The 13,310-nt window shown below is 45.2% G+C and overlaps 1 protein-coding gene across 1 annotated transcript in view; it reads left to right on the plus strand.

Annotated features, from left to right (window-relative positions):
* Positions 1–13,310, plus strand: part of SLC24A3 (solute carrier family 24 member 3) — a 95,577-nt gene that overhangs the window by 61,565 nt on the left and 20,702 nt on the right. Inside the window, exons 5-9 of the mRNA XM_062571335.1 lie at positions 2,466–2,540; positions 7,723–7,748; positions 8,605–8,658; positions 10,345–10,490; positions 13,015–13,175. Of these exons, the coding sequence (XP_062427319.1) occupies positions 2,466–2,540; positions 7,723–7,748; positions 8,605–8,658; positions 10,345–10,490; positions 13,015–13,175 (462 nt within the window). The remainder of the gene's footprint in view (positions 1–2,465; positions 2,541–7,722; positions 7,749–8,604; positions 8,659–10,344; positions 10,491–13,014; positions 13,176–13,310) is intronic.

Raw genomic sequence — 13,310 nt, forward strand, 5'->3', positions numbered from 1 at the left:
GTAATGCATCAAACTGGTAGACCATCTCATGCATGAAGGAAAGCATAAATCAAGGGAATGTTCTGAGTTTTGCCTAAGTTTTGAGTAGGAAATGAGAACTGTTGTGCAAACATTGTTCAAGATAGTTGTGGGATTTTTTTCCCCTCTAAAACTCTAGGGGGTTCTTTGATTAGAAAGAGTGAAAAAGGTGTAGTAGAGCAACCTTATTTTTTGGATGATAATAGCTACACCATAAGATCACCTCTTGCTTTCTTAGTACTGTAAAGCTGCCCCAGTATCGATGATAACATTTATTGTCGTAAAAGCTTTTTTTTGACTGATATTATTCATAGGTGCTAGTGTTCTAAGGGTTAATCTTGGTAAATGCTGGTTGAATATTGTATTTCATTTTTCCTACATAAGATAGGAATTTTACAGATGGCAGAAAATAAAAGTAAAGTTTCTGTTTGTTTGTATTCATGAAGGAATGTGACTTAGGGATGTAGCAGAAAAGCACATTTACAATGGCAATGTATAAAATGCACTCTAGTAGGGGAAAATCAGATTTTAGGAGACAGATCAGCAGTGGGGAACTGCTGAAAAAATGGATCATAATTTAGGCGATGAAAGATGTTACTGTCACATGACTGTCTGCATCTCCTCCAGTGTTATTAGTTAAGGAAGTCAAGGAGTGACTTAGTGTTTGGGACTTCTCAACCACTTTTTGTGGCTATGAATCCCTTTCACATATGGATTTCCATCCATTTGAGGCCCCTGTGGGCTGTACAGAGAAATGTCAGTTCTCTTAATAGATTTAGAGTCACAGGAAATCATAAAACATCTAGTCTCAACTTGTCTGTAACACAGGCTGTGCCACTACCTGTTACAATAAGTAGCTTTACTTCCCGTGGAGTTTGCCAGATCATGATTTGAAGACATTCAGAGATGGAGTATTCCCCCCATTCCCTTGGTTCCAGGTGTTTGATCGCTGTTAGAAATGCATGCCTCATTTCTTATACAAAGAGAAGGTGTCTGCTTTCATAGAATCATAGAATCAGTAAGGTTGGAAGGGACCTCTGGAGATCTCCTAGTCCAACACCCCTGCTCAAGCAGGGTCACCTAGAGCATGTTAGACAGGGTTGCATCCAGGCGGACCTTGAGTATCTCCAGAGAAGGAGACTCCACAACCTCTCTGGGCAACCTGTTCCAGTGCTCTGTCCCTCTCACAGTGAACAAATTCCCTCTCACGTTCAGGCAGAACTTCCTGTGCTTCAATTTCTGCCCATTGCCTCTTGTCCTGTCACGCAGGACAACCTTTCAACTTCATTGTGGACTTCCCAAGTAAATCGGCCCTCTTAATTGCCTCTTAGCAACTTGGCAAACTGCTCTTCACCAGTGAACCCTTCTGTCCACGTGGGGCTCTACTTAAATCAGTGAGTTTAGACATGGTGTTAATTTGTTAGCAATTCTTAATTCCTTGTGATTTGTTAATATAGAGATGTTACATAGCTATAATATATTGAAGGTTATATCCTTAGGCATCCAGTTTTCCTGGCAGATGGGTACAATCCCCTCTTACAGACCAGTCTGCTTATGCTTTCTTAGCACCTCCTGATGATTTTCAGTGCTGAAAAGTGCAACCTTACTCTGGTGTTACACCCACAGGAAATATCTTTACTTTGCTGGAACAAAAACAACGATTCGGAATGGAGAGAGAAAAAAGTGTCAAGCTTTGCTTTGCTCTGGTAGTCTACAAAGAGTTGGCAAGAAGCGTGAAGTTTTCCAAAGCGTCTAGTTATATGAGCTTCTCTGTTCACCTGGTAACTGTGCTAAAGCCTGTCCTCTTCTCAGAGCTTTTGGAAAGCTCGGGTCTGGGCTCCTTGCACAATCACAATCACAGGGTGGCAGTTACTTTCTGTAAAGCAGAAGGAAATAAAGCACATCTTTCTCATATACCTAACGCTGCTTTTTGGTTAAGTACATGAGCTGTTGGCTTCTTGCCTTCAGATGTGAGCCTCTGCAGTGCTGTGCTGTTTACCCAACACAAAGTGTATAAAAGAAGCACGTGCTTGAGAAGAGCTCGTTTTCACTTGTCTTCCCTCTCCTGCTGCCTTGTGACTTCCCCTAGTCAAAATGTTGAGCCCATTTCCAGCTACAATTGGCTGTTAACAAGTTCCTTTTGACATCCCCAAAGGCTTTGGACTCTAGGTGTGCTGAAGGCCAGAAGTCTGTGACTTAGCATGGAAAGTGCTGCCTGTGACCTTATACCTTTTGCTTTCAGATTTGACCATAATCCTCCATCTCTCTAGTGTCTTTTCTTCGAGCAGCCTCAGAAAGCCAGTGTACTTCCCTACTTTGATCTCATCATCATGTCCTAGCACACATGGGGCAAGCTTACAAACAGAATGAAGGGCTTTACTCTGACGCACACTGTTAACATGGCAGTCGCACTCATCCTGACTTCCTTTCTTTTCATGTTTCCCCAGGTCGTTGCACTGTCGTCATGGAGTCTCTTGAGAGATTCAATCTACTATACACTGTCCGTCGTTGCACTCATTGTGGTAAGTTTTTGAAGATTACTATACATGTTTTTCCTCTGTGGGAGTCCATGTCCCTACTGCAGCCTCTGAAGGGGCTATGTTAAGAAACTGTAATCTGGTGGCTAAGGTCCTAGCTCTAGTAATCATGTGACTTCCTGCTTAGGGAAAAGTGTATTTTCAGTCTCCCTGGTTCTGTCACAGAGAACCAAGCGTAAGTGATGGAAGAAGGTCCTAAAAGCCCGGAGAAAGAGCTGGGGAAAAGAGGTGCTACAGTCTTTGGGCAGGGGTGGAGTACAAAGCTGAAAGCCCACACAACAGCCCTACTTCCAGCTCCAATGTGGATGTGTGGTTAGATCTTCTCCACACAGCAACGCCTCCTGTTTTCTACTGGCTCTGCTTCCCAAAGAGATCCTACCTACCAGTAAGGAGGCATCAACAATAAGGAAATCCTCAACAATTACAAAACATTACACTGTGCTAGATATGTCCACGTATATTTGTGTGCACAGGTCTTATGCAGTGCACACTATCAGCAAATCCTCTAATGAAGGTTACAGTTTCAGTAATTCTCAGTGCTGCTCTTAATCCAGCTTCCAAGATGCTCCATAAGTACTCTGAAACTCTCAAAATCAGGCCACACAGTGAAGAACTGTTAGTATGAGCGCTTAAGACACTGCCATCGGCTTAGAATGACCTTTGCAACCAATATGAAACAAAGTCAGAAAATGCAAAAACTGAGTTTTCTGGAAACAGGTACTGCTTTGCATGACTTTTTCTTTGGACATGAAGACCCTAGATTCCCCAGAAGACGAAGGGTGGTTTTGTGGGGTTAACTTTAATTTGTAAGCAAGAAGAAGGGAACTTTATAGTGAGTAGATGAACATTTGCATTTCTAAAGTTGGTGCCGTTTTTATTCATCACGATTTCACCATTGTGGAGTTTTTTGCCTTCACTGTGCAAGTGCCTGTATACGACGTGCATATTCTGTAGGTACAGATGCTTGTCTCTGAAATCTCTGAGGGTTTGTCTCAACTTGTTTGTACTTTTATCTCACACACTGCAAGGTCAGCCTTTTAGAATCTTATGAAAAATAACTTGTCTTTAGTCTAATTCATGCATCAATACTGCTGCTGCTAGAATAAAAGCTGCATAATTATTAGCAATAAGCTTCAAAACAAAAGACTCTTTTTTTTACTTTGACAGCTCAACAGTAACATCATACCAAAAAGTGTGTTCCTAAACAGTACACTCAGCCATTCCTACTAATTGTAAAAATTGCACTATATGAGCATAAAGACATATATTCATATAAGCATAAAGACACATATTAAAACTAGCAGTCATTCTCTTAGTTTACTCCAAAGGAAGCACAGATTTCAGCAGCTGCCTGGCATTTAACTTGTTTTCTGGATTGAGTGTTTCATTACAAATTAAAGATCTCTTGTTGACCTTGTTATTGGTTTTCCAGTTCTTCAAGCAAGGCAGCATTTTTTGTGGCCAGTTCATCCTTTTGTCATCAGCTGCTTTGGTGTGCTGAGAATCATTCTCATCTTCTTGTGTCCAATGCATCCCTGAAATTCCTAGTTACATGTCTTATGTAACTCCAATTCGTAGTGCTCATTGAATCGACATCTCTGTTCTCCTAAAGAAGGCTCTGGTGTCCTGTTCTTTATTTCTGTGTAAGCTATTTTTCATGATTACAGAACTGCAACAATCCTCTTCCTTTGGGACTATAGTCAATAATACCAGGATACTGTTATTTTTTCCTAAGCGTTGTCTTGGCTTCTCTCAAGATCTGCACCCACTCTTTTGCTGGTCTGGTTTGTCCACTCTGTGGAAGTGAGTGAGAGGAAAGTGGCGCTTCAACTGGGACAGGAATAAGCTGTATTGTTAAGAGCTGGCATGAGCTGCAACAGGACTTGGCGTTCTGTTTTGTTGCTTTGGTGTCAGATTTTGACGTGTGCAAAAACCTTTATGTCACATACTATTGATTCTTTCAGTGAAAATATGAAGACAGAAAACCACAAAAGACCTAACATCCTCCTGGGAATAAAAAGCAAGTGCCAGAAGCCAGGCAGTTGCAGAAAGGCCAGGACTTCCCTTTCCCACACCCCTTCTCCCAGGGCACAGCTCCGTTCCAGGGCAATCTCCCTGTTGCAGATATGATAAGTCAGCAAGGATTTTTCTGTGAGGGGTCCAGAGTACTCTCCACATGTTAAGGAGATGCTTAGCAGATGGGAACTGAGACCATACACATCTTAGCTGATAAAAGCTATACATCCCTGAGAAACACTGTCCACTTCTGCAGCTGCTCTGTGATCCGAAGGAAACCGCTTGCTCTCTTGCTTTCAGAGGATGTGCAGTGATGTTGGAATGGATGGTTAGTTCATGTTGCCACAAAGATAGCTTGTTTAATGAAAGATAAGAGGGAGCCTGACCAATTACAGGTGTAGATTCATCAGCCGTATAAACTGCTTTGCTCTTATCCTGTCACCCATCAAAGACTTCTAGCCATTTTCCTGTGAGATATAAAGCATGTTTTATCATTACATGAAAAAAAACACAAATTGTCCTGTATTAGACCTAAAAAGCCCTATATCACAATTTTTACACTAGCACATAGGTGTATTAAGGCAATATCCAGACACATACAGGACCCACTTGAACAGGACAGTTGAAAAGGTGAAGTCTGTTCTTGTTCAGCAGAATCTATAAATATATAAATATATTCTTCATGTCTTGTTTGTCTTCAATTTTAGGAGCTTGAACACTTTATAGAAATAATTTTCAAGATCAGAACATTGAGACTTGCCTGCAGCCAAAATACAATTGTCTGCCCTGAGGGGTGATATTACTTGCAGCAGGTTCCTCACATATTATTTTAAACAGCAGATTGTGGTGCTCCAGTGTGAGTTGCTCACCATTGGTGTCTTACCGTCTCATAAATATGCCTATGGGGAAATAAATACACTCCTGCCAGTGTTGAATATTTCAAGTTTGTAGGTTCAACAACTTCAAAAAATCTTGATGTTCTGCTGTGTAAATCAATGTGGCTTAGTCTTCTTCCCTTTCCAGCAGCAAAGGAATTGCAGTGCTGCTGCAGTAAATAGCAAAGCAGTAAACTCACTTGTTCAGTGCTCCAGGCCAGGTGATAAGAATGAGTGAACTCTAAACTACACAGATTATAAGCAGATAAACTTGGTTTATCACATTTACCTCACTTTGATTTGGCCTTATAACTTTTTTGCCCTCAAAATAATATTTCAAAGCTGCCTTGTCATCCATTAAAGCCTGTCAAAACTGTTATTTCTTACTCCCCTTGAAAGGAAAAAATCATGATGCTTCTTAACTTGGAGGGACATGGTCAGAGTCATTAGTGAAGAAAGTGGGATTGATGCTATTTCTAATTGCAAAGGTCACTGCCCATGCTTTCGTGTCCTGTCGCACCAACACATCATTGTAGCCCAAAATAGCCATTGTCAGATGAAATCATGGTGAGTGGGAGCCGTAACTTATAACATGCATAATGTTCTACAGTCATGTTTTCTACTCATAATGGATATAAGCACGGTTTGGTGCTTGCTACCAAACGAGAGTTGCTATTTACAGACTGTATAGCTTAAGGGATATATTTCACTGTGCTTTTGAAAGGTCATTTCCTTTCCCTTGGTTCTCTCTGGTACTGCTTCCATGGAGATGCTTTCCTAATGCAAATACAACGTTTACACCTCTTCATGTAGTAGGGAGCTCCAACCACATGTAGATGCTACAGAAGGACTAAATGGAAAGTAACCTCCTCATAAAAGTTGAAAACTGGACAGAGTGGCTTTCCAGGCTGTGAAGCAGTAGGGTTGCTGTGTGTGATATACTAGCACAGACCCCTCAGAGAGATGCAGCTTAGCCATGATGAAGTGTAGGCCCCCATCTGCAGGTCAGCCACGATGAAGCGTTGACCCCCTTATGCAGTTAAGCCACAATGAAGCATTGGCCCCCATCTACTGCTCTGCCACAATGAAGCGTTGGCCCCCATCTACTGCTCTGCCATGATGAAGCATTGGCCCCCATCTGCTACTCTGCCATGACGAAGTGTTGGCCCTCAACTGCTACTCGGCCACGATTAAGCTTTGGCCTTCTTCTGCCACTTGGCCATGATGAAGTGTTAATTCCAACTGCAGCTCGACCGTGGTGATGTGTTGGCTCCCATCTGCTGCTCTGCCATGATGAAGAGTCGGCCCCCATCTGTAGCTTGGCCACAGTGAAGTGTTGTCCCCCTTCTGCAGCTCAGCCACGATGAAGCTTTGGCCCCCATCTGCAGCTTGGCCACAACGAGCATCGGCCCCCATCTGGCGCTCTGCCATGATGAAGCATTGACCCTTGTCTCTTCCAGAGAATAAGCTGGTCACAGCTCAGCATCCAGTTTCCCCACTGCATGCTGTGGAGCCTCATTCGCAGCTGTCCTGTAGCCCAAATGCAGTGGTTTGGTGCTCGGGGAAGGGGCACAGCTGTTCTGCTTGTGGCCTGGGTGAAGGGGCAGCAGGAGCAGCTCTCCAACCATCAGGACGCGGTGTGGCGAAGTCTCGCAGCGCAGGCTGAGAGCTGCGATAAGGTGAGCGCCCCGCTCTACGAGAGATGCCCAGACGCTTACAGTGGAGGCAGCAGCAGAGGTGAGGCTGGATGCTGCTGGAGACACCCACCGTGAAGCTCCCCTCTGCTCTCAGCATCTGCTGCTGGTGGCCGTGAAGTGGGGAAGTGCCCAGCTGTGAAACAGGACAGCCATCTACCGGCCACCAGCAAAAGCTGGTCTGCAATCTGCCTCAAACACTGAAAACCAAATGCAGATGGACAAGCAGCCCATGGCAGTATTTTTTCCCGGGCACACAACGTCTCAAACCTGCCAGAGAAGGGCACGTTTCCTCCCTGGGAAGCCTTGCGCAGCGTTATTATGGAAGCTGGGCTGTAGAGGGGCTGAAACGGCTGTAGCCGTGGGTGGTACTGTACGAGGCCCTCGTGGCCATCAGGTAGGAGATCCAGCTGTGGTTTGGAGCGGGGACAGCCCACCAGCAGGCCCCGGTTGGGCAGGAGGGCAGGATGGGACAGTGCCCCAAGCCTGCGGCTGCTCCATGCCCTGCGCAGCTCCGCAGCTCTTCCACCTGCAGTCGTGGTTTGCTTCTAACATGCCTCTTTCTAAACCTTTCCTCCACAGTTTATTTATGATGAAAAGGTTTCATGGTGAGTATATCTGGCAGTGAATGCCTTTTCTTGTTTTACTCTGATCGTGACACAAGAGCTTCAAAAAAAGGGGGTTAGTGGGAAGAGGGGGGAGAAAACTAAAGAGAGAATGACCAGTATATATATACATATGTATAAAAACAAATATCTTAACCATTTGCAAATGTCCCTACAGATAGTGCCGTTGCTATGGTAGGCTAGGAAGGCTTCAAAGACTTTTAAAAATGAAGTGCTTTCCACTGTTTTGCTTTCATCCTTTGTTTTCAGGGCATCTCCGGGCTTGGAGAGTGCCGGTCCTTTGATTTCACTCACAGCCAGGATTATTTGGATTGCAAGCACTAGAGGGAGTCAGGCTTTTTGTGGTGCATGTTTTCTTAAACTTGTTCTCACTGGGAGATTGATGTTTAATTTCATGGAAGGATTTCTGAAACACCGAGTATTGCAATGGCTTGTTTTTCTTTGTTTTTTAAATAAAATTGCACTGAGGCCCAATTAAATTTGACTGTGTCCTTCTGCTAAAATGCATCAATGAGGAAGCTGAGTGCTGAACTGCCAGAAGCAGGGAACGAGATAGTGGTACGGTTTGTGCAGCATCTCAGAGAAAAGCCTTCTTAAAAAGATAATGACCCCTGCGTCTTCGTGTGCAGCCGTCTCCAAATGGGGGATTTCTGTAGGGCCTGTGGCTTGCCACAGCAAAACATTTCTTCATCCATACCTTCTCCTGGAGATGCATTAAGGCAGGCAGAGAGGGTTGAGCCCTCCTGCAAGGTTTGGGCACCTTGGGAGTGGGGAAGGACTGGATTCGGGCAGCGGTGTCTCTGCGTCCCCCGCTGACTTGTGTTGCTTTGATTTGCAGGTGGGAGTCCTTAGTCTTAGTGCTGATGTATGCCATCTACATCGTTATCATGAAGTAAGTGCCCTGCGTCTAGGTGATGAGGCTTCCTGCTCCAGTGCCTTTCCGGGACTGGCAGAGGTGGCCTGGGAGAGCTGCAGGTTGGAGGCAGGGCTCCCCTCTCACCGTCTGGTCACCCCTCACCCGTTTGCGCGTTTAGGTGTCATTTCTCTTGGCGGAGGAGGCAGAACAGGCTCCTTGATCTCTGTTGCACACATCCAAGGATCAGCTATCTAATGGTGGCGGCTGCTTGCCAGCTCTCAGTCTGGGCAACCTGGCCCAGACTCTTGCGGTATTTCTGCAGCAGAGCGGAGAACCAAGCCTGTCTCCAGGTCCCACCAAAGCAGTCACCTTCTCACCTGGCCATGGGTCTTCCTCTGGTTGCTTTAGCATCCCTACAGAGGAATAAAAGTGCAGGAGATGGCAGTCTGCTGCTCAAAACCCCACAGCAATTCCCTGCTCCTTGCTTTGAGACCCCCAGTGAAACTGCAGCAGAGTCGACACGGATTTTCTGGACATCAATAGGTGAAGTGTGTGTGACCTGTGCAGCTTCTTCCACACGAGCTTGTGCTGGTGAAATAGCCCATTCTGCTGTTTGCTCCCACTCCTCCTGCCTTGTTTTTTCAAAGCCAGTGGAAAGGAAACCCAGATTTAAACTGGAACATTAAACAAAACCTGCCAGCTGCCAAGCGCACCAGTGGGTCTTGTCTCAACAAGTAAGATTAGAGCCTTGTTGTTCAGTGATGAACAGAGTAAATATTATGAGAGCAATTCTCAGCGAGCACAGCAAAGCAGGCTGGTTTGCAGGGAACACAAGTCAGAATTCGTCTGACTTCTAACAACCAGAAGCTTTGCCTGGCATGTGGAGTGTAGCTTCACCCCTGCGCCACAGGTAGTTGCAACATTTAAATCTGGGATTAATTTTTTTGCTGAGTGCAATGCTGGGGTTTGCCCAGCTGTTGCAGAGCGGTTTGGAGGCGGCTGGGGAGGTGGTTGGCATGGCTAGGAACCGGGGCCAGGTGCTTGGAGCAAGCCACCCTGGCCTGGGAATCGTGTGATGAGAGCCTCAGCTCGTGTGTGAGTCCAACAGCCTGGCTGATTCCAAGAAATAAGAACTGAAGGTTTGGGATTTGGGGGAGGGGTTTTGTTTGGTTGGTTTTTTCAGAATAAAGACAGAACTTAGCATATGGAATTTTGTTTCTGTGGTTTGGCTTCAGAGGCAAAACAACACTAATGCTCAGCTATCATTGGAGATGCAAAATAAATTTGGACAACAGCAAGTAATTGTTACATTTGCAGTAAAGAGCATTAATTCCATACAAATACAGAAACGAACATTCCATTCAAGATCAGTTTCTCATACACTTCTTAGCCTTCTGGGTATGCAAAATCACAGAATCACAGAATGGGTAAGGTTGGAAGGGACCTCTGGAGATCTTCTAATCCAACCTCCCTGCTCAAGCAGGGTCACCTAGAGCATGTTAGACAGGATCGCGTCCAGGTGGGTTTTGAATATCTCCAGAGAAGAAGATTGCTTTGTAGTTAGAGCTGCAGCCTGCTCCAGCTAGATCTCCTTAAAACCAGTGGGCTTTCCTTCTCTCACTTAGCTGGGTCACACAGGATCTCACTCTAGGAGAGGAAGAGTGTCGGGAAACCCACTTGGAAGGAGCAAAGGTACACCTACAGTTTGTTTTATTTGCCTAGGTATAACTCTACCATCCATCACTGCTTCGAAAGGAAGACAAAAAATGCTGCAAATATGGTGAACGGATTAGCAAATAATACGGAAATGGATGATAACAGCAACTGTGATGCCACGGTGGTGTTGCTAAAGAAAGGTAACTGTTCCAGTAAGTCACCCTACTTGCTTGCATCATTCTGAGTGTTTTACAAGTTTGTCCATTAGTCACGCGGCCTGGATGGCGATGTCTTGTCAGCAATGCAGTAGGAAGAGCAATAGCCCTTTTGCAAGCTGCAGCGGTGGTGGCGGTGGGAGCCAGTGGCTCTAGCACCCGCTGCGCTGGCAGCCTGACACCAGGGTGACAGCCATCTCTTTCTTGTTGATGGGATAACTCCACTGCAGGGCAAGTGTCTGGCTGAGCAGACTCTCGGCTTCAGGCCTGGCGTGTGCACGAGCTATTTATTTACCCCTTGTAGCTACACTGGCATAAGTCCTCCCATGGGCACTCTTCTTCCGGATTAAAGATGCCCATTTGCATCTAGCACCTCCAGCTAAATTTAATGCATTCCCAGAGCAACGTAAAGAACAAGGGAAAAAGCCACACTTAAGCCAGGGTACTTGTCCCCAAGAGGGAGCAAGGGGACTCTGCACCTGTGGAGGTAGCATGCTTGTACATCACATGCTGTCATGCACATGCCTAACTTTTCCACATAAATGATCTCTAAGTGGATGATTTCACGTTGGCTGAAATCCTCTCCCATTTGATTTAAATCATGATCACATATATAAGTGATTACATTTCCTCAGCATAAAGAAATTACCCACTGCATAGTTCAGTTGCAGCAGCTGTGTGTGTGCATTTGCAAATGTTGTATTCTCAGAGACTAATACATCATACTTCATCTTTGCAGCAGGCAACAAGCACGTGCGGTAACTGCTTGTGGTTATGTGCACTTATCCTCAGCAATAACTGTCCCCTCCCTTCCCCCCAAAAGTCATTGGTTTAACTCAACATGCAACTGTGTTTTGTCTAAAGCAGTCCCAGGCTTTGGGTGCAGATGAGCTGCCACTTGGGTTACACTGAACTCAAAAAACTAACAAGAATAGGTCTCATTTTCCACAAACAGCTGCAAAAAGATGTAGTCCATATGCACTAAGCAACTTTATATGAAATGTGGATGGGGCTTTTAACTGCCATTATGGACTCACTTTGGTGTGTGTGCCAGGCACGAGCCATCATGTTCTTGCTGTATGGGTGTATGCAGCCCATGCACCTGGGTGAATGTGCTCTGGTTTGGGGGAAGCTGCTTCTACTGGAGCAACTCATCATAGCCTGGGGCTCTTAACAGTAAAGCTATGCTAGCAAGAAGACAACACTCGTAACCAATAGAGTTAGACTTGTAAAAATGAAGCATAAGTTTAAGCCTTAGTAATTCAGGTTTCCCCTCAGGACTATGCGCATATGGGGTAGTTTTGATTGTGGGATTTAGCTTCTGCATGCTCAGTGCTCATGCTCCCAGCATGACACTGCATGGCAGTAGGTAAAGTTTTGGTTTTGTTTTTGAACATTTACTCGGTGGGGTGGAGAATGCAAGAGCTGGAAGAGTTTGTAGCATTCCTGGTAGCAGAAGAGTGGTTGCAATTCCCACAGGTGCCCTGCATGAAATGCCAGCCTGACAGAAGTCACCAGGAAAAGCTATTTGGCCATTTCCATTGTTATGATAGGGGAGACCCCACGTATTTACCCCTATTCCACGGATACCTTCGCAGTCAGAAAAAAATGGTACTAAGGCTAAGGAGATACTCTTCTGTAAGACTACTGATATGGCAGTAAATAGCAACACCATGAAACATTGCTAGTGCTCAGTGCTAATTTTAATAATAAGCTTATAATAAGAAGCACAGCTATGTTAGGGAAGATCTTAGGTTTCCCTACTGGCAAGCCTCAATTGTGGCTCATAACTTGCAGTCCTACATAGCATCCAAGTGCAGAAAAACCGCTGGGGTGGACCCACAGGGCTGATAGACACTGATATTTGTTCTCGCCAGGTCAAGGCTTTGACCTTGTACCTGTGCCTCAGCTAGAGTGCGTTTCAGCTATCTACCCTGTGTGTCCTTTCTCCTTTAATGCCTCCTGGCAGGTCGCTCCCAATGGACCAGAAGGCATGCTTGCCGCCAGATCTGGTGGCAGCTTCTAGCAATGGTCTGAGAACCCAGAGTACAGGAACCTCCTTTTCATTTGCTCTGATTAGGAGCGTTAGGGGGACGCTGATAGTTGCCTCAGCCAACATACAGTTAGTGGTGGGTGAGGTCGGTATCCTCACACAAACAGATTACCTCACTGGAATTAATGCGGCTTTGCTGCAGCACCATTTCCCTCTTAGGGGAACAACTGTTGTTGGAAGCAATGATCTGCTTAATACAGGTTTTTGATGAAGTGTGGAGAGTGAATTTAATTTTGTAATAATGAGCATGCATAGAGGCACCATCTTGTTGATTTATTTTAAAAAGAAACGCCAGCTAAAGGCAGAAATCAAGGACAGAGGAGGCATATTTTGAATGACAGTAGCTGAAGGAATTTTTTTTACGTGGAGCCTCTGGAACGCACAGATTTATTCTTCAGAGACCCACACAGGACAGAGCGGGAGGCTGGCAGAGGAGGGCCTCAATTTCTCCTTGTTCCTTGGCTGCAGGGAATTTCCACCGTAAAGCCTCAGTGATCATGGTGGACGAGCTACTGTCAGCCTATCCACACCAGCTTTCATTTTCTGAGGCTGGGCTCCGGATCATGATAACCAGCCACTTCCCTCCCAAAACCCGTCTCTCTATGGCCAGCCGCATGTTGATCAATGAGGTATGTGTTATATCTTTTTTTTCTTTCTCTCTCTCTTTTTCCTTCTGAATTTGTCTCTTCCTACAGCAGCATTCAGGTTGAAATGGAACTTAATGGCTTTTCAGGATCCCAGATGACATTTTCCCAGATTTGATC

This window comes from Rhea pennata, chromosome 3 (assembly GCF_028389875.1).
Source record: "Rhea pennata isolate bPtePen1 chromosome 3, bPtePen1.pri, whole genome shotgun sequence".
Taxonomy (NCBI): domain Eukaryota; kingdom Metazoa; phylum Chordata; class Aves; order Rheiformes; family Rheidae; genus Rhea; species Rhea pennata.